Source organism: Xenopus tropicalis, chromosome 5 (genome assembly GCF_000004195.4).
Source record: "Xenopus tropicalis strain Nigerian chromosome 5, UCB_Xtro_10.0, whole genome shotgun sequence".
In the NCBI taxonomy this organism is placed as follows: Eukaryota; Metazoa; Chordata; class Amphibia; order Anura; family Pipidae; genus Xenopus; species Xenopus tropicalis.
The window spans coordinates 137592922-137619511 of record NC_030681.2 but is presented as its reverse complement, the minus strand read 5'-3'; the positions used below and the strand labels follow the sequence as shown (position 1 = coordinate 137619511).

The 26590-nt window shown below is 41.0% G+C and overlaps 1 protein-coding gene across 2 annotated transcripts in view; it reads left to right on the top strand.

Annotated features, from left to right (window-relative positions):
- Positions 1-26590, top strand: part of mboat2 (membrane bound O-acyltransferase domain containing 2) — a 93725-nt gene that overhangs the window by 28170 nt on the left and 38965 nt on the right. Inside the window, exons 1-3 of one of the 2 annotated variants that reach the window (XM_018093749.2) lie at positions 2587-2627; positions 4395-4540; positions 6873-6950. In XM_018093749.2, the coding sequence (XP_017949238.1) occupies positions 6919-6950 (32 nt within the window). In that variant the 5' untranslated portion in view covers positions 2587-2627; positions 4395-4540; positions 6873-6918. 2 annotated transcript variants of the gene reach the window in all.

Genomic DNA, 26590 nt, shown 5'->3' with positions numbered 1-26590 from the left:
GTTCTGCCCCCAATAAGGGGTAATTATATCTTAGTTGGGATCAAGTACAGGTACTGTTTTATTATTACAGAGAAAAGGGAATCATTTAACCATGAAATAAACCCAATAGGGCTGTTCTGCCCCAATAAGGGGTAATTATATCTTAGTTGGGATCAAGTACAGGTACTGTTTTATTATTACAGAGAAAAGGGAATCATTTAACCATGAAATAAACCCAATAGGGCTGTTCTGCCCCAATAAGGGGTAATTATATCTTAGTTGGGATCAAGTACAGGTACTGTTTTATTATTACAGAGAAAAGGGAATCATTTAACCATTAAATAAACCCAATAGGACTGTTCTGCCCCCAATAAGGATTATTTATATCTTAGTTGGGATCAATTACAAGGTACTGTTTTATTACTACAGAGAAAAAAGAAATCAGTTTTAAATTTCTGAATTATTTGATTAAAATGGAGTCTATGGGAGACGGGCATTCTATAATTTGGAGCTTTCTGGATAATGGGTTTCCGGATAAGGGATTCCATACCTGTATATGAATAGGAGAGGACCTGAATAGAAAAATAAGTACTAAAAAATAACGATAACAAGTAAACTGTAGTTTCACAAAGAAATGTTTTTTTGGCTGCGGAGGTCATTGACCCCATTTTAAAGCTGCAACAGGTTAAAAGAAGAAGGCAAATAAATCAAAACCTATAAAAAAAGATAACGTTTCTTAGAATTGGCCATCTATAACATACTAAAAGTTAACAGTGTCACAGTGTGAGATATAATGTGTATTATACACACAAAGTACAAATAACTTGCACAATATGAAATGTGTAGTGATTTAGTGCCATGAGATGCTGGGAGCTGTAGTTCAATAGCAGCTTTAGGCCATTAGCTCCAGTACAAACACTTATAACCTGATCTGCTGGTGATGTTATCCTATTGCCTATGTGCAGTCCATTGCAGCCCTGCTTATTATTGTGCGCCCATTACTGAGCCTTGTTCAGTTGTATTTATTAGGTGTATAGTGAGTGACGCAGATTCCGTGCCCGGCTCCGCTCTGTGTGTCTGTGTGATAATTGGTTCTGTCGGGTTCTGCTGGGAAAATCACAAACCTGCTATATTATCCTGCCTTCCAAGCCTTATTTCCCTAATGTTACTTAAACCAAAAAGTCATGCATTGTCAAAGAAGACCTTGATTCATAATATGTGTGTGTGTGTATTTTATATATATAATGAATCATGTACCCCCTGTTGTAAAATATAAGGATATTATAAGTCACCAATTCATAACCATATAAAAGCATGAAGGCTGAGTGCTTTTATACAGGTCACAGAATTCTGAGTAACAATATCCTCATATTTTTCAACAGGGGGTGCATTATATATTATAAGAGACAAGTTTTAGTGAGTCTGTGACAGGAATTACATCATTAAGCACCGATCATAACTGATGACATCACTAAGCACTGTTTGTAAGGATATTATTTACAGGATATTCATGGCTCTTGTGTATTAATGTGTATTAATATGTATATATGCCTTACACCAATACATTTTTGCACATAATGTAAGTCCCATGAGGGCTCTGAGTTCTACATGCTGATATTATTTTTTGTGGCAGCACCTGGGCTTTTCTTGTCTTTTTTGGGCGAGTGCTCTGCCTTTCAAATTCTACATATATATATATAGAAAATCAGGAAAAAACAGGTGCACTCCAGGAACCTTTAAAAATAAAAGTCAAGATTCTTTATTTAAGTCATTTTAAAAATGTATCAGGCCCGATATATTTTTAAAATGACTTAAATAAAGAATCTTGACTTTTATTTTTAAAGGTTCCTGGAGTGCACCTGTTTTTTCCTGATTTTCTGGATAACCTTGCATAATCTGGTAGCACCCAGGTCATTCGGTCTGTTGGTGTGCTGAAAACCTATGGATTGTATATATATATATATATGAAAGACAAAAAAGTGTCAGCACTCACAGGATTTAAATTAATAATTCAATTTAATAATTTAAATCCTGCGAGTGCTGACACTTTTTTGTCTTATTGTACTATATTTGCTCTTGCACCCAGGTGTAATCATTGTTAGTGGTATGCACCAACTGGCTGTCTATATATATGTATATGTATTGTGACAAAAAGGCTTGTCTCAGTGAGACTTGTCTGTTGGATGGCAGGTATATAACACCCAGGCTGAGGTACTGGCTCCTTTAAATCTCCAGGGCAGGAGAGGCTAGGACCCTGAAGTATGGCTAGGGAAAGCTGGAGCCAATTAGGGAATGCTGGAGCCAATTAGGCAACACCTGAATCATTTAAGGTGAGCCTGGGTGTGCAGCAGGAGTTCAGTTTGCTGGGAGACTTGGAGGTTAATCCTTGTCTGATTGGAGGTCACTCCCAGAGCAGGGCACAGAGCAGGAGGGCTGCCTGTGTTGGGGACTCCCAGAGGAGCTGGGGGTGCCACCTGCCACTGTGAGGGAGCAGTGGGAGTCACGACCAGATAGTTCAGTTTCTGAGAGAGACTGAGAGGGGCAGGCTGGACTGATGACAAGCTCCCCTGATTCTGGGACTCCAGAAGAGCACTGCCGAGCGTTGGCAGTGAGGATTTGGGTATCCCGTGTGTTGAAACTACAGTCTGGTGAGACTTCTGTTTTCTTGAACTGTTTACTTGCAAATACCAAGTTGTGATATATACTGCTTTACTGTGGAAAATAAAGCACAGGCAGGAGCCTTATCATTTTGGTTGCAAACCAGAGTTGTCTGCCCAGATTTCCATCCGCTACCGGCTGCTACCAGCTAAATCCCCACAGTATATATATAAGAATATTTCTTACCCAGCAGATTTATTATTTTCTGCCCTTTTAATGTCCCTCTGCAGTGTTGCTTTGAGAAGAGAGCACTGACCAGGAAAGCCTACGCTGGCTACACACAGAAAGCAGAGTGTATTTTGACTGGACCGCCCAACTTTATGGTGACAGGTCTCACATCCATTATGGAGTCCCATTATTAGACAGTTGACTTGTTCAGAATGAAAATCTGGTTGCCTCCTGACCTCCATGTTGGGCATCAGCACAGCAATCTTCCCATGGGTTTTCCCCTTTAGACAATGATTCCACAGACCAAGATAACATTTTTAAAATTTTCTTTGGTCTTCCGTACTCCCTTTCTCTTTGTAATGCCCATTTCACTTTGTCCCCATACCCATACATATTCTCTTCTAACCTTCCTGCCCATCCAAACTTTTGCCTTTGTAGCCTGCACAGACTAGCTAAGTTGCCTGAGGTAACTAGGAATTTCTACTGTGGGTGACTCTGTGCCTGTCTCTTGAGCTCTAGATCAGTGTTCCCCAAACTGAGTGACCAGGGGCCCTGTAGCAGAGACTGTGATGAACCCAACATACAGGCCAGTAGAGGTGGGCTTTGGGAAAAAGCTTGCCGCAGTCAAGCTTGAAGGCCTTTTAGGGTGAGATTGTCCTACATTTTCTTGGAGCTACAGTATGGCTGAATGACTGATACTGCAATATATTTATATATCAGTAACTTGGCTGCGAGCTAAGAAGAGCCTCAACCAGATCCTAGCCATCAAAGGTGGGCTTGAGCCAAAAGGCAAAACCCCCCAGTGTTCTAGATCATGTCTGATTGCAGTTTTGTATACAAAATAAGAGTTTTTGTTATTTTTTAAAGGGGACCTGTTACCCTAAGAAATAATTCAAAATCCCTTAGTTGAAAAATCTGTTAGTTGAGCAAAATAAACATTATTTACATAATAAAAATTATTTTCATTTTGTTTCCTTCAGTCTTGGAATTCACAATCACAGCAAGAAGGCAGGTGCCAAGCTTTGCATCATCCCAAAGCCTTGTGTATGCACTAGAATAGGGGGACTAATGCCTAAATCCATGCAAAGGCTGCACAATTAGGGGGAAAGAGAATGTGAGGAGTGCACTGATATCTAGGAAGTGCTAAATGTAAAGTAAAAGTAATTGACTGCCCGCCTAAGGCATAGAGGCGGAGCAGCAAATATATGATTGACAGCTCAGGTGTTAAATTTAGGTATGGATGTTTTAGTAAAAAATAATTTTTGGTTCTATGTTTAATTTTCAAAGGACTTTTATTATATAATTTTTATATGTGGGTGACAGATAACCTATAAACAACCCTGGTTTGTGTGACGCTTCTAAAGCTCAGGCTTTGCTTAGACATAAAAAAAATCCAGTCTTGCACACATGTATAGTATCTATTATCTGCAGAGTGTTTTTCAATTGCGGGCAAACTGAGTGTAATTCACTATGTTAGGCGCCACTGAAACAAAACCGTGACCGGTGGCCTTCTTCATATAAGATAACTGACTAAATGACTCAGGTTTCCCAGCTTGATAGTAATAAATATGTTTCTCTTCCCCCTGCAGGTTAACTTCGTAGCGTGCCAAGTCTTTGCCTTGCTTGCTGCTATTTGGTTCCGCATCTACCTACATTCAAGCAAAACTAGTCCCTTAATCCGACATGTAGTCGCAACACTGCTGGGCCTGTACCTTGCACTTTTTTGCTTCGGATGGTAAGTTCTGCTATTTTATATATTTTATTTTTTCATTTTGGGAATGGTGTAGCAGTAGTTCCCAAACTGGGGGGGCTTGGGCAGTGGGGGCTCAGCCTAAAGGCCAGTTAGGGTGAGATTTGGGTATAATTGTATTTCCTATATAACCTGAAAACCTTGAAGTAATGTTAAGGTTAGATTGTGTGGGACACACACATTCTGGCTGGATAGCTAACAAGCCACTTTTTTCCTAGATCTCTAACCTTAATATTAGCTATGGGGACAAAGTTGGACCTTCATATGTAGTATAAACTGACTGTCCCAGCTGCAGGGTTAGTACACCTATTTATAACCACTGAATACATGTTTGAGTACTACCGACCATGGTGGAAGTGGCACCAAGTAAGCAAAGCCCAATGTTTCAGCCAAAATGGCAGAATTGCTACTTGACTGACGGCATAATTCTTAGCCATAAAGAGGATTCCTACAGCTACATATGAATTGACCGTTATAATGTCTCCAAGGTGCTTTTTCTGGTTGTCTACCATCATTATTGGAGAACTTGGCGGAACTAAAGGTGCCCATACACGTGAAGACCTCGCCAAGTGAGCGGATCTTCTCCAGATATCTCCACCTATGGGTGGGCAATATCGGGGAACATGTAGGCTAATTTGATCGTTTGGCCCTGGGGCCAAAAGATCGAATTATAATGGCGGCAATGGGGCAGTCGGTTCGGGGATCCAACTAAAGCTGGCCATACACGTGGCAATCTGACGATGGACCGATGGTCGCACGAAACATCCTCAGATCCGCCACACACAGTCAGGGCTGAAACAGCAGATAAGGAGGTAGAAACAATAGGATTTCTACCTCCTTCTGCCGATTCAGCACTGACGGCAGATTTTGGTCAGGCGCCTTCTATGGCGCCCGATCAAAATTTTATAACCTGGCCAATCGGCGAGTCGTCCGATATCAGCAGCTTCCTGCGATATTGGTCGACTCGCCGACATGCCATACACGCACCGAATATCGTATGAAACGAGGTTTCGTACGATAGTATCGGTGCGTGTATGGCCAGCTTTAATCTTTTAACCTGCCCAATCGATATCTGGCCAATTTCAGGCCAGATATCGGTCGGGCAGGCCCCTCGTTTCTTCCCCTACACGGGCCGATAAGCTGCCGAATCGGTCCAAGGGACCCATATCGGCAGCTACAATCGGCCTGTGTATGGCCACCTTAACTCTTCTTGCACCAAAGCAGGTCTTGATTGAAAACTGCCAATGTTGAAAACAACTTACTTGTGCATAAAGTTAGTAAAGCTGATATTGAGGAAAAAAATTATGCTTTTTAAATGGTGTTTTTTTTTGCTTTATCAAGATCTGTTTTATTTTAAAATGCTCTACAATTGCAGTTTATTTCCTATTTAGCTCAGTGCCAGATGCAGATCTATGCACAGGCTCCATACACATCTTTGTATAACATTATTATTTCAGTACAGTTTGTCCCTAGAACATTAAGTAGTGCAAATCTGGCACACTGTGCTAAATGTTGGACAGCACTAATTTATCTAAACATGTTCTACTTGTATCCTTTTAACCTCTAGCCTAAACTGTTTTTTTATGATGAGCTCTGCATTGTAGGGCAGCCATATATAAATAATTGGCTAGAGTTGGGGGGTGTTTCCCATTGACAGCTGGAAAAACTCTGAAGGTTATTAAGGACAGGGATAGGTTTTTCTGGGGCTTAAAAGAGTAATTACTTTGAGATTTATTTGAAACGAAAATGGCTAAAGTTTTTAATAAACACATATGACAAAATATGTCTGTATGCAAGATTTACTAAGCCTTAATGGTGCCTTTCTTTTAAGGAGAACTCCAGCTTCCAAAACAATTTGTTAAAGAGCCCACACAACACAGAAAGCCCTAATATACCTATCAATGTAATCTTTTCCTTCAAAAAGTATGAAAACAATACAATTTTTATATGCAGAAATCCAGCTGCAAAACAGTTCTTCTCTTTCTGCATCATTTGAAATCCTGGCAGGGGAGGAGGGACTAAAACATGGATGTTACAAGTTTTTCCACAGCTTACAGACAGCATGCAGGAACTACATAACCCAGAATGCATTGCACTGTTACGTTCCTTTCCTTATTGACTTTACATATGCAGGGAATTGTGGGAACAAGCTGCTGGCAGATATAAAAGGTTTGGAAGTGGCACATGAATCCGTGTCGGGCATTTCGTCCTCCACAGGGTTCAGTCGCCCAAACATACACGGCTAAAACAACCAAAGTCTCTTGTTCTTTGTAAGGATCTCCTAAAAGGGCTCATTCAATCTTGTTTTCTTCCATAGGTATGCCTTACATTTTATTGTGCAAAGCGGAATTGCATATTACATAATGATCGCCGGAAGACTGGAAAACATGCACAAGTAAGAATATTTTCTGTACTAAAGGTATAGTAAATGCAATATTCAGGTGCTCATTGGCTTTTCTTGAAAGGATCGCACATACTGGAAACTGAAATGCATGCACTCCATTAACAGGAGATGTAAATGCAGAATGTGCCATTAACAAAACAGCAGAACAATGAAGATCCATGGTTCTGTTAATGTCTAGATGCCTACATAACTAATATAGGCAGTGATACATAGCATTTTGGTCATGGGGGTGGGTCATATACATACATGCTGCAATGGATAATTCAAGCACAATTGTAACCAATACAGAAATGAATTCATCTTGAGCTGTACTTGAACTGTTGAAGGGTCATAACTGTTGCCTGGTTTTGTAGTCAATACACTAAGGTAAGCAGTTATGGTGGTTACCAAAGAGAAGGTTGTGCAAACGCTGCGTATCATTGTGCTTAAATAAATACACAAATACGGCTTTGAGAAGATCAATAAATAGAGAAAGGGTTTTAGGAGTCAAATCACATATTAAAAACACCATGGTTGAAACATGTAGTTCCATTAGGTGCTAATTTGAAGTCTTTCTGATAGCTACTAAGACCCAGTAGATGTGTAATAGAGATAAAGGCAATAAGTCAGGGCTTATGGATGATATACTATTTTGCCTACAGATATATTTAAGTTAGGTAAAGTTGTCTTGTGTTGGGTTCAGAAGAAGGTTCTTCCTAATTGTTTTCATTATTTCCTCTACAATATGGACACAGGCAAGGGCCCAAGTGGCTTCTGGAGAGGTTCAAGAGTATAAAGGTCCCATGACCTTGACTGGTGGGCAATTGTAAAGGTTAAGAAGTACAATTTATATTGCGCTTTAATTAGGATAACACTGTGAGAACGTATGCAGAGATGTTCATGGTTCCTAGTACTGGTGTGCATGCTGAATTGTATGTGCACTCCATGATGTTTTGTGTGCACGGGTGCCCTACCTTGTGTGCATGCATGAGCATACAGCTTACAGGGAACACTGCTCAGTGTTTGTCCTTATATGTGATGCTACATGTTCCAGAGGCTCTTCTTGCAACAACAATATTTAGATCCATGTACAGCTTTGTACACCATGGGAGTGCAGTGTCCTTGAATAAAATACGTCTTTCCTGTTTTCTGCATCAAAGGATAATGGGGTCAAGACTTTGCCGTGCGGATATATTGATTGTGCTGCAGTGCAACCCCATACAAATAAACTAAGATGAGTGCAGCTGCATAGCCCCTAGAAGCTTCAGGTTCAAGATATAAATATTCATCTCCACTGAGAGCATGAGCAATCTTGGAAATGTATACTGCTGCTATCTAATACCCAGGGATATGTACATGTATGTATGTATTTATGTCTTAATTGGCAGTGTGGAGGCTTTCTCTTGAATGTATGTACAGCATGTATTGGTAATGTACAACATGGTCTGTTATTCTAAATATTGGATGTATAGATATGAAATGTTTCTTGATATACAGATTTATTCACAATGTATATACGTGTAGGGACCCATAGGGTTAAGCTCCCTATGGTGTTATCCCTTATCTTTATCTAATCTGTATTGTTATAGGGCAGAGCCCTCTGATATCAGGTTACTGTTATTAGGCTGCCCTCTATAGGTTTAGCCCAGGTTGACCACTCCCCTTGGCAGACTATATAGTGTCTTGCACAAGGAAGTGGCTTCCTCTTTTGGCTGCATGCTGTGTTCTGGACAGATCCCAACTGAGCCTGGACCAGAACATAGGCCCAGAAGCCATTTGTACCCTAGGGGACCACCTACCCTAGTGCTAAGTCGGGGACAGGGCCCCGTGAACGAGGTAAAGCCAGCACAGACAGTTTCATTTATAGCACCCTCTAGGAGAGGTGATTGTAGTCAGCCTATTTAGCAAGGCCAGTTAATAGCCCCAACCAGGAGTTGTAACAAAGGGTTTAGTCCACCCCGGCTCTGTAGTCGTTCTTTAGGGACCGGTTTTATTAGACGCCAGGTACCAGTGTTAGGAGCTCTCCCCTGGACCACAGTCGGCCAGAACACTCCCTTCTGAAAGGTCTATATCTCAGGTGTCAACTAATCCTCGGTGCATCCTCCAAGTGGGTTATTCTGTGCCTAAAGTGTCACATCTGTTGTACTATCTGTGACATCATACACTGCTGTGTCTGTGAGTATAACCCTGCTGCACTATTAAGCTGTGCCTTTGTCCAATAAATTGTACTATAGTTCATGAGCAAGAACCTTTCTGGCGTCCATTATTCCATCTGCACCACACAAGCTCTACCTAGTTGTAGTTCAACTACACCCTCGGCTCCATCAATACCTCCCATATAGCGGAGGCCCACTCCTGTGTATTAAGGTCGCATGTAACACATGCTCTATACCTATCACTAGCCTGGGTTTTGCCATATCATAGCCAAACAAGTGTTACATACGTTTGCCTGTGCCATCACATTTTCCTAAAACAAATAGCAGCTTTCAACTGGCAGCCATTGTCACTCTGACTTTATCAGTGACGTTAACTTTACAGCACACATGCTGTTTGCAGATGTAAACGCAATCGAGAATGCAGGCTTACACAGGCAGGACTTACTTTGATAAAAAGTTCTGTTTTGATTGAGTACTGTAATGGTTAAGCTGAGCTTAACCATTAGGTTAAGAGAAAAAAAATAGGAGCTAGAGGAGAGTTTCTATAGAAATAACAATGGCATCTCTTCACTGGCTGCTAGACTAAAGGGTGTGTTTAGTAATCTGAGCTGGGAAGAACTGAGCATGCTCAGTAGCCAACAGCCAAAGTAAATTCCTGAGGGAGGGGGCCGAGTGGGTTAGAGGAGGAGAAGAAATCTTTAGTGATTATTGATCTTTAAAAAAATGGAGTGGCAGGTATTTAAGGCTGTTGACTAATTCATTTTTCTTGTGGGGGGTTTATATGTCCTTTAACACTACTATACCCTTTATTAACCCTTTATATTGTCTCAGGGAATGCATTATGATTTATATATTTATGAAAGCACAAAAAAGGAGTAAAATGAGGGAAACTTCTAAAGTAGGGTATGTAATATTGAGGTTTCTGGGTACATTTATATCAAGTATCCAGTATCCCATAAGTCACAAAGGCCTTGTGTGCATTATTGGAAACGGGGAATGAGCCAGTGACAATTATTTCTCCATATTTGCATTTATACCTCTGAATGGACGCTGCTATTTGTGCATTCCCCATAGAGAGATGACATTGGGTATCTGAGACTTATTTTTCTTACCTCCTGGACAACAAATTACCTGGCACATGTGCTTTGGGCACATTATCCCTAGAGACGCTATGTACATTTGCTTGCTTTAGTAACCCACTTGTTTTTAAAATTTGTCAGCTCTGTGTGCTGTTTATTGAGCCTTTATTCAACCATTCTGGAATGTCAGGCTGACTTTGATGTAGGCTTCAAGCCCAGAAATAAGAGCTACATATCCATACCAGGGCCACATTCTAAAATGTATGTACCACAGTTCGACCTTTGTTGGAAATACTCCAACATATTGAATGAATTCCAGAAGCATTTTCTTTAGCTGCACAACAATAAATGCTCAGAAATGTACTGGCTGGGATAGGAATTATAGTCAAGGTTGCCAAGGATGGAGGGCAAGAGATTAGGGATTAAATGTTTAAATGCTGTGCTAGATATTTTGGAAGCTCAGCCTGTTGGCCAGTTAGGGTTATATTTGGATTAAAAACATAATTCTCCTAGATATTCCTATGACTGTAATACATTTATAGATGAGGTTTTCATATATCAGTAACCTTGTTAGGTGGGAAGTGGGGCCTGTGCCTAGGGGCCTCACCAACCATTGGCCAATAACAGGGAGACAAGAACCCAAAAAGTCAGGACACAGCTGGGTAGAAGGAGCAGAATGAAGTCAAGCAGCATTGATTAGAAGTGGCAGAAGGTGTGTTGGTGTGGGGGTGGGAAGACGTTGCTTTAGGAGGGTAAAGCCAACCAAACGGCAATGAGAACAATGAAATATCTGTCAGTACAATATCTGTTAGATGAGCTTCACGTTTTATCTGTTCATAACTATATCTCTTCATGCTAAGCATCACGTTAATCTCTCTTCCCTTCATTAAACAGCACGACAAGGATCATTTAGTATTTCCACAATTCATTATTTAAGCTTGTTATTGTGCACTTGTGTTGAACTGAGCAACCTCAGCACAAAAAGTGCTGTAACAGTTTGTTTTATCCTCTTGGCTGTGGCGCATTTCTGTTAGTGTTTCTCTGAAGATCTGATTATGAAATTGTTGGCCTCTGTGACCCAACTCAGTGAAACAAACATCAATAGATTAACCACTCAACAAGCAGGAATGGGCTGTAATCAGGATAATATACAGGCTGGTTGGTTGGTAAAAGATATGACTGGAATTAGAGGAACAGAGGGCCCCTGGAAAGGCAGAAAGACTGTAGCCCAACCATTTAGCAATAGTTCCAGGATTATGTAGGAAGCAGCAAGCAGTGTTCACTTGAGCTTCAATCTGGGCTTTCAGGATGATATAGAAAAGCAACTAGGCAAATCTGCGCAAATCTTACCCTTAGTGGCCTTCCCCCTGGAAGGGCTTAGAGCAGTGGCTACCTAGACCCATCTAGCTATTGGTCTGAGCCTTCCTAATAGGAACCACTAGCCTATAACCTTCCAGACTGTGTTTGGTCTCTTTACTATGAATTCCAAACTCTTAAAAAAAATCCCATTTACATTTGTTTATCCTATAGGCTAAATCTCACCCACTGGGTTTGAAGCCGAAGCCAGGATAATAGCTGATCAGATTCCCAACTACAGACCGGTTTCGCCTTTCTTGAGGCTCATCAGTGTAGTGCAGGGTTTTCTGATCAACTTAGGTAGAGTCACCATGTGGTTCTACAAACAAATAAATAAGGTTGAGGAGACTGCCTCATACAGACAAAAGCAAACAAAAGGAATTCTGGGAATGAATTCCAAACTCTTAAAAAAAAATCCCATTTACATGGGTTTATCCTATAGGCTACATGGTGACTCTACCTAAGCTGATCAGAAAACCCTGCACTACACTGATGAGCCTCAAGAAGGGCGAAACCGGTCTGTAGTTGGGAATCTGATCAGCTATTATACTGGCTTCTGCTTTAAACCCAGTGGGTGAGCTTTAGCCTATAGGATAAACCCATGTAAATGGAATTTTTTTTATTCATTCCCAGAATTCCTTTTGTTTGCTTTTGTCTGTATGAGGCAGTCTCCTCAACCTTATTTATTTTTCTCTTTACTATAAAAGACTGCTGCTTGTACTACATCTGCCGGGTCTCACTTGCATATTCCTATGCAATTTCCATAACATGCAAAGCGGGTTAAAAAGCTGACTGATATATACAGAGTAAGCAAATAAAAGAGCAAGACATGCAAATGTAATTACCTTTAAGAAAATGCACATTTTACACTGATTGCTCGGGTTATCTAGCTGACTTAAAGGCTTACATTTGTATTTTTTGAAGATCTATCAATATTCAGGCAAACTGAGTGGTACTTCTCATCTGTTTTCAGTGGAATTGCCTTTTCACTTGCTGATCTATGATAAATCCATCCATTTTACATGATTAGTCTTCTTTTATTAACTGACTGGTACTTGAGCCATTTGCTGAATATATTTTCATATCTATATAAAAGTCCCATTTCAATACGTACATTTCTCATGAAGTGAGTACACTATCACGTGGCAGATATGTGGCAGCGGCCCCGTCACACTGCAACCACGTGACATCTACTCGATGTCAAGAAAAACATAGTGATGTAACCATGGCAACCAGCATATAAAGATGAATGCCAGATTGTGAGATATTGCCTACATATCTACAAAATACATTTGCATACTCATTTTAAAGTGGTAATATCCTGGCAATTGCGAAGACAAATACCTAGTAGTTATTACAGTTCCTAAAGTTGTGTCGCTATTATAAAACTCCACTAAACGTAGGACGCGTATAGTTGTTTATATATTTATTGATTTATTTGTGAGTTCCTCAACCTAACATGCTGTGAGTCGGTGACAGATTTCACCTGCTGTACTTGGCTAATTACAGCTTAATAGATCCCATACCTGAATTGTCTTATCTGATAGATCCACATGTAGGGGTGAGCATATAGGGGCACATGTATAACAATCCCTTGTTCTGTACAACCTGTCATCTTTGAAGGACTTGGATGCTTTATGGCATCTTAACAACATTCCTTGACCTCAATGTGAACCAGGTCATTACATAATATATTACCCCTAAGGTAGGAGGTCATCGGAGGATCTGAGAATTCATTTAGAACTAAATAAGCGTTGGAGAGAATGGCCCAGTTTTGAAAAAGCATCAGCAGATCAGGGGATTTTGTTCATTTTTATACTATCTATTTGTGCATTCTTTTCTTTGGACCAAGGATTCATCTGAAATAACTTAAATTACCAGTATTAAAATAAACTCGTGGTGTTAAAATTCATTTAATAGAACCTGGAGTGTAGCTATCATGGCACTAAAGCTGCTGCCATGTTCAGTTCAAAAAATATTATCCTATGATAGCATATAGGCCTTAGTAGGTCCCCCAGGCATGAACCATGACCATTCCTCTTTCTCTATGGCAACTGAAGAGAGAATGGAGAGAATATGAGAAATGATATGAAATGAAGGAAAGAAGAGAGGGAAGAAGAGGAGCAGAAGATAATAACATAAATTGCTGATAAGAGACAGAAAAGGAAATAAAACATTTTGAAGTAGGGAGTAGTAGAGAGAGAAATAGGGAGTAGTAGAGAGAGAAGTAGGGAGTAAGGATAAAATAATGTGAAAAGATGGTAAGTAAGATTTTTTATGAGAGTGGAGAAGATATATTGGACCCTATGGGGCAGATTTATCAACATGTGAGTTTAGACCTTATTACATAAAAACTCACCCACAATCTGTTCATCCCTAAGGGATTTTTAGAAGCATATTTATCAAATGGTCAGTTCTTAATTTCATCCACTGATAAATATTATTCTTAAAATGGAATGAATAGAACGTGGGTGAGTTTTTAATGCATTAGGCTCTAAACTCACATTATGCCCCTTAATCTTCAGTTTCAGTGTGGGCCCCTGGCACCCTAGTCAGCAGCAAGAACTAGTGGCCTGCTAGCCTGTGCCATGGACATGGGAACCTGGCAAAAAATACAGCTCAGAGACAATTCTAAATGTGAAGCTGGGTTGATTGATTGATAGTTGGTGCAGTCAATGAGAATTTATGTTGCAGAGATGAGGATGAGGCTGGGGCACACTGTGCAAAATCTGACTTGTTTTTCTCTTGTCTCCAGATCTCCAAAATCTGGCCTTGGTTCTCTTCAGACAAATAAGCCCTCTGACAATAAAAGATGCAGAACCAATAGTCATGGTGTAGCAGGCTAATTATGGTACAAGGACAAAGCATACTTAATGGCATTTCCCCGGCTCGCTGACATGCACCACGAGATGCTAGCACTCAGGTATCCCCAGTGGGGCCGGATCCCCACACAGGAACATTAGCAGAGAGACCTCTATGAGCCTCATCCAATCATCAATTAAACTCTCCTAGTGGGTGGATATCTGGGGTAACAATAAACAACCGCAAAAAATCCTCTGCACTCACCCATTATCAATATGTAGAAATAGGACACTAGGGCATTTCCGTGCATTCAGCTACTAAGAAATGCCTTCCCTCCCCACCTCCAAAAAGAGGGATTGTTTGTCCGTACATTGCAATATACTTCAAGCTGGCCAACTACGTCAAAGTCATCCCTTCTGGCCAGTCCTACCCTAACTGACCTATATAAGTAATTTAAGATTAGTACTGAGCAAAGGGACTAAGTTTTACCTGCAACATGCTTGGGTATAAGGTTAAAACTCCCATATGGTTGCCCTTTTATTAGCTCCATTGGGATCACCTGACTGTATCTGGGGTAACAAAGCAATATTGCTGGCACTGGATTTGGTAAATCTGACCTATAATATGCACTATACTCATATTATTAAAGCATTACAACAGAAACTTTTTTGATTAGAAACGTCGGAATGTTGAAAAGTGTGTAGGATAAATAAAGAGAGTTATTATTATCATTTGGATCTGTGCATCAAGCATAATTCCACAATAAACACCTAATTCAGTGGCCTAAAATCCCATAATTCTTAAAGGGAAAATGTACGTGGAAAAAGAATTAGTCTCTCAGCTAGGGCGACAATCTTCATTGAAACACTACTCTCTAGCAGCACTGAAATTATAAACTTCAGGAAAATGAACATTGTATTTAGCGTACAGTTTATATGTTTTATTAGGTAGGGAATGGAGCCAGAGATACACGCAGAAACCAGCGTTATATTCCTGTTCTTGGGTTTTCTAGGAATTAAACCTCAGTAACCTATTCTACAGGGCAATTTGTCTTCATGTGACACCAATAAATCCATTGGCAATCATTAAGGAAATGTAACCACAGCAGTTGCACCCTGCACATAACAGGCTCCCGATTCATCAGGGGCATTGACTTGCTCATTGGTGCATTCCACAGGGGCCAAACCTAAGAACTTGCAACCATCAGGAAAATGTCACAGAGCTGCCAATGCCCAGACTGTAACAACAGAAATTGTGGGGCTTATTTATTATAGTGTGTAAGCCAGCATCACTGGTGATGTTGCTGATAGCAACCAATCAAATCTTTGCTTTTGTTTTCTTGTAATTGACCATTAAAGGAAAACTATACCCCCAGAATGAATACTTAACCAACAGATAGTTTATATTATGTTAATTGACCTATTAAAGAATCTCACCAAACTGGAATATATATATCAGTAAATATTGCCCTTTTACATCCTTTCCCTTGAGCCGCCATTTTGTGATGGGCTGTGTGTTCCCTCAGAGACAGGAAATAATGCAGCTCTATCTGTAACAGGAAGTAGTGTGGGAGTAAAAGACAGAACTCTGTCCATTAATTGGCTGATGGGGCCTAGCATGTATGTGTGCCTTGGCTTGTTTGTGTGCACTGTGAATCCTATGATCCCAGGGGCGGCCCTTAGAACTTAAAATGGCAATTTTCTATTTAGTATTACCCAATGGCACATACTACTAAAAAGTATATTTTTATGAAAATGGTTTATTTAGATGAAGCAGGGATTTACATATGAGCTGTTTATGCAATATATTTTTATAGAGACCTACATTGTTTGGGGGTATAGTTTTCCTTTAAAATCGAATCGCTATTTGGTTGTTATGGGCAACATCACCAGTGATGTTGGCTTACACACTATAATAAATATGCCCCTTAACTGGCATTGACTCCATTCTCTGCACCATCCAACCCACAGTTATTGATCCAGCAATAAAAAGTCTGTAGATATTAAAACCACCGAGACAGGGAGAAACCTGACCTACATAAGCTGGACAGTGAGGGAAAGTTAAGTGCCAAGAAGCTATTTTTAATACAACTAATTATTTGTTTCAGTATTTCTTCAGTTTCAGTTGACTGCCTTTGTACAGCAGTTGGCACTATGCCCTCTCTTAATGAGGAGATGAAGAAGAAAAAATGAAAATGTCGATGCCAAATGACTGTTAAATGACACATAAATAATTACCAAACTATGATTGGTACACTTGAACTGAAATTCACATCTACTTGATGGCTGGGGTTTCATGTTTCTGTTCCCATGATTATAACAATCTTGGTGTCAAGGGGAGTAACCAAAAGATAAACCAATGTTATGTGGCCTGTACAGACAGTTCTCAATCCTTATAACCCCCTTCAGTCCCTAGGAGAAATGACCAGTCACTCCCTTCCTCCAAATGCAGCTTTTGGCTTTGAGATGAGGAGCATTTTATTATTATTCTGTATAATGGTGATTTGTTTTCATCCTACTTATTGTTTCTCAAACACATAACCATTCTGGACTGGAGAATAGGAGCTCTTGTAAGGCAAGATGGTGACAATAGCAACTTATTATTGGTCCAAAATTCAGTCCTTCAGTTATGTGACTCCCAGCACCCACCCACAGGCTGCCCACATTTCATAAATAATAAGGCCCAGGTAATCTGATCTGCAGTGGGCCCTGTCCCAGCCAAAGACAGCCTTTCTGGTATCCATTACATATAATGCAAATCTGCAGCGAAATAGAATACATTTCTATCATAATGTCTATAAAATCGCCCATTTTCTTCACTTTTAGCGTATGTTTGTGCTCTAGGACTTGTTTTGCCTATTTTACTGTCTGTACATGATTTAAGAATTCTCCCTTTTTGCATTATTTTGCTTCCATCACCCTTCTGCCTATGAGGCGCACAGTTTACGTGCAGATTACATTACAATTAGGTAACTGTTGCGTGAAGCCTGGAGAGAGGCAATTGCCATAAAACCCTCTATATTTTATTGCTTGCTAGTTATCATTAACTGGCGGTTAAGATGTGAGCGAGGACTGAATTACAGGTGCGGGTGGCTGTGATTCACTGCTGCTGCCATTGCCATGCTCAGAATACCCAGGCCCAAGTTCCATTTTTATTCTGCACGTTAGTCATTCCGCCATGGCTTCTTCGCTTAAGTGACATTTGGATAGAATGCCTAATAAAAGTGTGTGGCGCTGGAGAAAGCCCAGTAAAGCTGTATGGCAGGAATTGCTCAGCAAGTGAGACACTAGGTTGTTATACAAGGCTCAGGGTGACCTTGGATTTGTCTACCTATAAGTATCGGTGATTTAATTGTAAGCTCTGTGGGGCAGGGACTGTGCTAAATGAAGCATTGTAGCCAAGCCCGGACTAAGACTAAAAATAGGCCCCGGCATATCAAGTACACAGAGGCCCAAACTGCCCCCCCCCCACCCGCCCAATAAATAGTGACTGTCTATGGCATCTTACAGCCCCTCTGGCATTTGCCAGAACCCATAGATTGCCAGTCTGGGCCTGATTGTAGCACCTCATATAATAACAATGACAACTTTTGAAATAGATAAATCTCCCTTATAATGTTCAGTGTTGTGGAATACGTTTGCATTGGTTAAAAAATCTCTTACTGAACTGAATGGGAGGTGGCAGGGGTGCTCTTTTTGACTGGCTGGAATCTGGATTTATTTCAGTAGGTAAATGGTGGTGCTGATAGGATTTAGTTCAAGTACAAAAGGGGGATAAACCTACTATACTATAGGATGGAATATTTGGAAAGGGAAGAATAATCAGTAATTTGATTTAAATTATTATACTAAAAGTTTAATTCATTTTAATCTCTGGCGTTTAGCAAAATTGCTTTCTATCAGCTGTTCCTGGCTGCCAGGCGGCTTTTACTGGCAATGTAAAACAGAGGAAGGGGTAGAGACCACATAGCTTTCAGCTATTTGTAAATGTAGATATACAGCAGCCGGTCGCTGTTTCACATTAGTTCCAGGTTCAAGGTCCAGCTTTGCATTCACATGGCTGCCAGGTGCTGTGCATATTTCATTTGTTTGCATGGGCTAGACTGCTTTACATTTCCCAGCCTATAGCAGCTCTGTGCACTCATTGCCCTTGGTATGCTGAACTGCTGTCTCGCTCTTACTGTACCCATCTAATGCCATTCCCTCCTGCTGCTGCTCAAAGTACAATGGGCACTGGCACCCTTGGCTACCGCTCTGTGTCACTGACCAAGATAAGTTGCAGGTGACTTGGAGACTCTTTTTTTGTCATTTTGTGTATTATATTGATTGCCGTAGGCTGAGCAACTATGGGTAGATTCAGGACCATACCCAAAAGATGGGCCCTCAGAATGCAGGAAGACTGACCCTCTTACTAATGGGGGAATATAACATATATCAAGGATGTCCACCCTGCCCCAGAACTCCTAGAAGTTGCAGTTACACAACTGGAGGCCTAATTGTACCACCATATAACATGTCCTTATCATTTATCATCCCAAGGGGCTTCTTTTATGCTGGTGCTGTTTCTGCCGTTCACTAAAATCAGCCCCGCACAGACTGCCCAACTAACCACTGCCTATTGCCCACATCAGAACAGCACAAATTCCTTTTGATTGCACATTCAGCGTCTGAAGGAAGCTCCTGATCCGAATATGGTCCAGCGTTGCCATCTGGTCTCTGGCTGGGGATCTGAAAGGAACTGTGAGAAGGTTTCAGGTGGATTGAAGGGGCACAAGGTTGGCATATAATGACATGTTCCCCACCAGCTATCTCAGCTTGGCAATATCCACCGCAAAGACTTCACTGCTCCAGAACTGTGTCAAATCATTCCTTTTAGTCACAAAACATGATATTCTCTCCCAAGGAGGCTGACTGGAATAGACGGCGAGTGGCACACAGACAAAGAAACTGCTGTCATTCTTTGTTTTCCCCTTCAGAATCTCTGACAGGCTGACTGAATGTAACAAAGCCCGTCTTTTTTATGGTATATTGGCTGGGACAGGGAGTTATCTTATTCTCAGGCTTCTGCTAATATACTGCTAATGGTGTGCTTGCCTTTTAATAGAGAGGAGCTATGCACAGAAGGGAGCTTTAGCATTTCATTCATGTATAAATATATATAGCCCATTATCTCCCTCCGTACTTGTGTATATATCCTCTTTCAGTGCAATGCGGTGCCCCTTTGGGCCCAAACCTTTGCCACTAGTGCCCCTGCCCAAGATCAGTGCGGCTGTGCTCTGTGTTTCAATCTATTTAGAAATTGTGGTGCAAGGTACAGCCCAGATAGACTCAATGGTTATCATTGCAATTGGTCTTCTTTTTTTTTTATTCAAGGCTTTTGAATTATTTAGCTTTTTGTTCAGCAGCTCTCCAGTTTGGAATTGCAGCAGCTATCTGGTTGCTTGGGTCCAAATTACCCTAGCAACCAGGGATTGGATTGAACGAGAGACTGGAATATGAATAGGATAGGACCTAAATAGAATGATAAGTAATAAAAAAGTAATAATAGCCATAATAATTAAAAAATGATTCAAAATGATATAAAATATGTCATAAGGGTAAATGTGGACAATAATAAAGTTGCTTTTGTCATTGCTCTGAGTCTGGCCCAGTGTATCCCAAATATTCTACTTAATAACATGTATAGGAAGACATGGCAGGTCCAGATCCCTTTCCTTGCTATCCCTTATGTACAAATGCAGCATGTATGTTACATATAACACTGTCCCCAGTTCTTTCTCTCTCCGCTCAGCAAAGGGTAAGGTTGCTGCTCGTCTCATTTATTTTTCCGCTTGTAATAGAAATGCTGAACTGGACAACTAATAGAGGGAGAGCGGCACGACCGCGCCATGGCAAATAGAATCATAACAGCAGATATGTGTGCTGTGACCCTTATCAGAAAGACTGCGTCCCATGGCAAAAAATATGACACTACACAAAAGCGAATCGATTTTGTAGATAACGCTGTGCCGCCCGGGCGGTAATTGCAACATGAAACATGAAAATAGCAACTTGCTTCCAGTGGCAAATATTTTATAAGTCAAGAGCCCCGATGGATCAGCGGAGAGAGCACTGCGCCTGTCCCGTGAATGGTGATGGAAATACGGCCTTTATTGTGTATTTTGTTCCCTGGGTTTAATTTTGCATTTTGCAATTTGCAATTGGTCTTCATTTTTTATTTGTGGTTTTTGAATTTTTTTTACTTTTTTTTTAGTTTATTAGTTACACTTGTATCTCAGTGCAGGGGGGGGCTTTTTACCTTTCTGGGCTCTCTGCCAAAAGCCCACTTATTTTATTAAAAGCAAGAAACAATGTTTCTAAGTGCAGGTGACAGTCGTTAAGATTTCTGGGCTCTCTGCCAAAAGCTACTTTCAATTAAATTTGTATCTTTTTTAGCTTTGGTGCAGGAGATCAAAGGGAAATGAGGGACTTTTCAGTATGAATCTGGGACTGTGGGTTGAGCTGTCAAAAGAGGGACTGTCCTGTGAAAATGGGGAGACTTGGGAGATATGCGTTATATTTGCGCTGCCCAAATTATGGCCCTTCAGTTTCTATTGCAGTACAACTCCAGCTGCTACCTGTTGCTCCTGGTTACTAGACCCCAACTCCCCAGAAAAACAAGTTATTTTTTATTAAAATGAATTACTTACTGTATCAGACTTAGACGGTCACTCATTACATGGGAGTTTAGGAAAAATATATAATTCTTATAGACAGTGGTATTTTTGTTTGGGTATTAGAAGTGACTGGGTGTCCCTGTGATGTTTTTCCTCTCCGGGTCTCTTTAGTCTGTACAGAAGGTTATCATTATAGGAGAATGAATCATTCTCTTTCCATGTTTATTTCCCGTGTCTGGAACTGAATGTGAGTGCACCCCTGCGGGACTCGGCACCCTTCTGTGAAGATAAATGCCAGGAAGTGGAATTAAATGAACTCTCCATAATAATAATAATACAGACATGGCGGCTATGAATCCAGGCGGCCCAACGCTTTGGTTTTTATTGCAGCATTTTTTTATTAGACTGTACATCCTACTGAGTTCTGTATTGTGAGTGCAGCCCAACCTTCCTATGGAATTCCTTTCCAGATTCTCAGCACCACAGGTGCAAGCCTTTTATCCATTTCTTGGGCACATATACGCCCTGGGACTGATTTAGGAACCTAGGTGCTAAATTGCCCCAGTGCTGCTGCCATTGGTTGCTATTGGCAACTGCACTTGTGCTATATAGCACTTATGTATGTAAATAAACTCCCCAGATATTCATGGCTGTGTATACTGTGCAGTCAAAAAAGTGGCCTGGGGCACCTTGGACCCAACAGAGTTCTGATCTCAATGTCCCCCTGTCCAGTAAATTGGTTCTGTATGTGCATGTTGAAAAGAGCTCATTGTTGGCATTCAAGCCTGTTTAGCTCATAGGAATGCTGGTCAAACTGTCTGATTCACTAGTGACCCTAATTTCAAACTTACAGTACAGAGGGATTAGTAGTTTCTGTTTACCAAATGCAGTTGCCAACTTGTATAAGATTGTTCAAAACTATAATTGCCTATTATTTGTGTCTATGTATATCAATCAGCCCCATAGTTATATTTGGAGCTGGACAGCCTTAAAGATACACGTACTGCTATATGGTTCCTTGGCAAAGGGGCAATCACCCACTCATCTGTTCACTGTAAAGGGAAACTGTAATGATCTTCTCCTAACTGCCACTTTGTACCTTCCCCTGGGGCTGCGACATTGTTCCTTTACTGGTGCTACATGTGTTTTATTTAATCACCTCTAACTTCCATCTATTGCTGTTGACTTTCTTATGTACACAGTCTTTATAATGTTTATATCCCAATCACTCATATATTCCAACTGTCTATGTTTCTTTCTCCAGTTTAGCTGAAATGTTGGGTATTTATTGAACAAAAGTCAAATTTATTTTGTTCTGTAATAAATCCCAGTCCCCTCCTCTTGCTGCCTTTTTAACCCTTTTACTATGGATGAAATTAACTAACAGAATGAAAGATACAATAATGCTCTTGGCATGTCTGTTGTACAGTTGTACAGTAATTACTCAGCCTTATGGAATAGGGGGCCATAAAATGCCTTTTCCCAGGGACCTATTTATGCAGAACTATAGCAAACTGCATGTATTTACAAAGCGCCTTTGGTAGCTGTGGGAGCAAACAGCTGATGAGAGTTAATCATTCATTTGGCTCAGCAGTTTTGCTGCTATACAATAAGATTTATTAGCGTGTAGAGCAGTTAGAGGAGTGCTGGCATTGCTTTACATTGAAGAGGGGCTGCCTCTCACATGAGAGCCACTAATCTGCACCTCTTGCACGCTTTAATATTGAGCTATGAATTTAATTAAAAGCAGCCCCTCTCTGTTATTGGCCTACCCTATGCAAAGGGATTGGGTTTTATTCACCTATTTAATCCATGTGGATAAAAAAAAAAAAAATTAATTAAAAAAAAAAAAAATAAAAACAAAGATCATTAAAAGAACAGATCACCCAGTTAATAAAATATGTGTTCTGCACTCTGGGGGGGTTGCATTATTACAAAAATGATGGATACAACACAAACACATTAGTTTGTCTAAAGTGTCTTTGTTGTCTCTATACAGTGCTGTACAGTACATCAGTAGCTAGTGATTAAGCACTGACTCTTTATGGTTGGAGTGGCGCTAGATAGAAACCCACAGGTCGGGTAGGTTTTGGTAGGCAAAGCATGTCTTTAAAAGGTTGTGGGTGAGTAGTGGGCCAAACTCGATATTATTATATATTTGCCCCTGCCTGCCCCTCTGGTGATGTCACAGATGGGTGGGTCAGGAGCAGACCGGGCTGGCAATCTGTGGATTCTGGCAAATGCCAGAGGGGCTGCTGTAAGGTGCTATAGACCAGGGGTCCTCAAACTACAGCCCGCAGACCGGATACGGCTCCCCAAGGTCGTTTAATCGGCTCCTGTCCAGGCTGCATCCTCACCCCTGGTGTTATTAGGTTCGGCTGGTGGGACACAGTGACACACTGGGGCGAGGACCACACTGAGGCAGACAGGTAGTAGCCAGGGGTGAGGAAGCAGCAGGGGCATGGACGTTCTGTAGTTTGAGGACTAACTATAGTCTGACCGACCAACAGTCTGAGGGACCCCCATTTAAAAAGTTTAAAGACCCCTGCCATAGACAGTCACTATTTATTGGGGTGGTGAGGGCTGTTTGGGCCTCTGTCAGGCCCACAGAATCCACAGATTGTCAGTCTGGGTAAAAGTTATATTTTTTATCAACTTTGTGCACTGCTTTTTAAACTGTCAGTAGGCGTTTAGGCACCACACTTTTTCACACAGGGTGACAGGGTGCTATTTACCCTGGGTGCTTGTACAAATGCTGGCTTTATAAAATGCCTTCTGTTCTCAGAGCCCCTCCTGTACAACTAAACCACTCAGTAAAATGACAGAGGCTTTGCAGCAAGGCTCTGCAGAACTATAAAAGCCTTTGAAAGGTGCCAGTCTTACAAGCAGCCCAAAGATTTCCTACACGATCTCTATAAATAAAACACAGGCCTTTGCAGCCGCACAGCAGTAACACAGAGATTTAGGAAAGTGCCCAAGGAGATCTGACGAGGAAAGGTTATGGTAAATGACAAGCTTGTCTTTAGTGCAGAGTCTGTACCTCGGGCAGTGTGTGCCCTCTGCAAGCCAGGGACCAATTCCTGCCCTAGGCTGCTTGGGCAGATAGACTTTGAAATGCCAAGTGGCACGGCGTGACTGGTTTGATTAAGCAGCATATCTAAGGAAATTGTCAGCAGTCTGATATTCCCATGGCAGTCTCTACCTGTACCCTGCAGCTCTCCATCTGCTGCTGAACTACAACTTTCAATATGCCCGGACAGCTAAAGTGCTAGAAAAGCTCATTGTAAAGTTGTCTGTTCTAACATATCTAGCTGACTGCATCAAACCCATCTCACCCCCCCCCCATACATATGTACTCCCCCATGCAGTAGCATTAAAGGAACAGTAACACCAAAAAATGAAAGTGTATAAAAGTAACTAAAATATAATGTGCTGCTGCCCTGCACTGGTAAAAGTTGTGTGTTTACTTCAAAAGGTCTACTATAATTTATATAAATAAGCTGCTATGTAGCCATGGAGGCAGCCATTCAAAGGAGAAAAGGCACAGGCACATAGCAGATAACAGATAAAACACTATTGTATTCTACAGAGCTTATCTGTTATCTGTTATCTGCTATGTAACCTGTGCCTTTTCTCCTTTTTTCCAGCTTGAATGGCTGCCCCCGTGGCTACACAGCAGCTTATTATATAAACTATAGTAGGGTTACTGTAGCAAACACCCCAGTTTTACCAGTGCAGGGCAACAGTGCATTATATTTTTATTACTTTAAAGCTCTCTCATTTTTTGGTGTTACTGTTCCTTTAAGGTGATATTACAACTGGTTAACCACTGGTACAATCCTGCAGTCGATTTAACTTTATAAAAATGATTGTACTGGATGTAAAGTGATTAATTCAGATGGAATTATATTGGGCAGGGTAAAAACTAACCCAAATAACTGCCATAAATTATGCAGTGTCCAGTAATTAATTGGAACAAAGTAATGGTGGATTAATTATGGGTGACTGTAGTTTATATTATTCAATTATAAAATAATCCTACTGGCTTTGTGGAATTTTGAGAGTGGTAGTTCAGCAACTTCAGACTTATGAATATAGAACATATTGGCCAGCTAGATAAAAAAAAAAGTGACCATGGTGTGGCGGGTCAGGCAGTAACGCTTCTGTGCCGTTACCCTTTTATTACTTATGTTAGATTTTCTGTGCTAGATAAGTGGTTCCTTAGGGGATGCAAGAATTGGTCAATTCCCATGGGTTAGAAGCAGGGCTCGGTAACCTTGGGAAAGAACAGCAAATTGACAGATCTGTCCTTGTCCCTTGGTACCACCGGTGATTGTGCATTTGCACACATTGCAGCTAAATGCTGGTATTCCCGGGGGAGGCTGGAACTAAGGACACGTAATGACATAATGACAGGCAGCTGCTTTTGGAACCTGGAACTATGAGATGTTTGTCACTCACTGTTACCTGATGGGGGGGGGGCACGGGTTATTAACTATAGCAGTCTTTTCCCCACCCCAAAGGCATGATAGTTTCCTACACTGTCAGTAATGTGTATACTTCTGCTTGCCTTGGGATGGGGACCATCACTACCATTTATTAGATCTGTAACAGGGAAATACTGCAAGAGAACCTGTTTTACTCTGCTAAAAAATCAATGCTTGGGCGACTTGGGCAGGACAGTGATACCAGCACTCAGTCACAATGCCCAGGGCTCTAAACTGAGCCTCATTAGAGGCAAGTGTTTTCATATCAGCCGGGAAAGAAAGGCCGTGCCCTATTGTCTGTCACACAGATTAGATGGTTAGCCAATGGGCCAGTTTTAGACAGAGAGGGCATATTCTTGTGGCCCTCACCCTTTGATGTTCCCATTATTTTATGGTCATAAAATGGCCCACTCCAAGGCCTCTTTCCATTCTAGTGTTAATTACACAGCTTTTCTGTACGAGTTCAAACAAACTATGCTTCAGTTTTTCTATATGTTGCATGCAAACAGCAGTGCTACCTGCGCAGAATGCCGGCTGAGTGCAAAGGGCAGTAAAAAGCCGTGCCCATCAGATAGGAGCCAGTGCCAACATGGAAAGTGTTCAAGGGACACTTCATCCCTTCACGCTACTGTACACATGGCAGGGAAAGGTAAGTCAGTTCAGTACATTATTTGGCCCTGCCAGGTATCAGCCATTAGGTTAAAGGGTAAATAACTTGTGTGATAAAAAGAGCAATAACATTTTTTTTTTTCAGGCTATCCTTTGCATTAAATCTTGTCTATCATTTTCCTTATGCCAGCATGCCATGGTTTAGCCATCCAATAGTCTCTGCATGGTTTCTACTGGCACAGATTTGGGCCATCTCTGCACCTAGCCTGCCTTAACCGCAATTAGATGAAGACATTTGCTAGATAACTGCAGGCGGCTAAATGCCAGAATATTCTTGGATAAATTAGGAATGAAGACGTGGCTGCCATAGCCGTACTTAACAGGGGAGCCTCATTAAATGGCTGTGATGCTCTTGCACCTGAAAAAATGACAGCGTTTTGTTCATATAAATCTCTTCAACAAGATAATCACCATGGTTACTGGGATGTTTCTTGCAAGCATTGAGAGG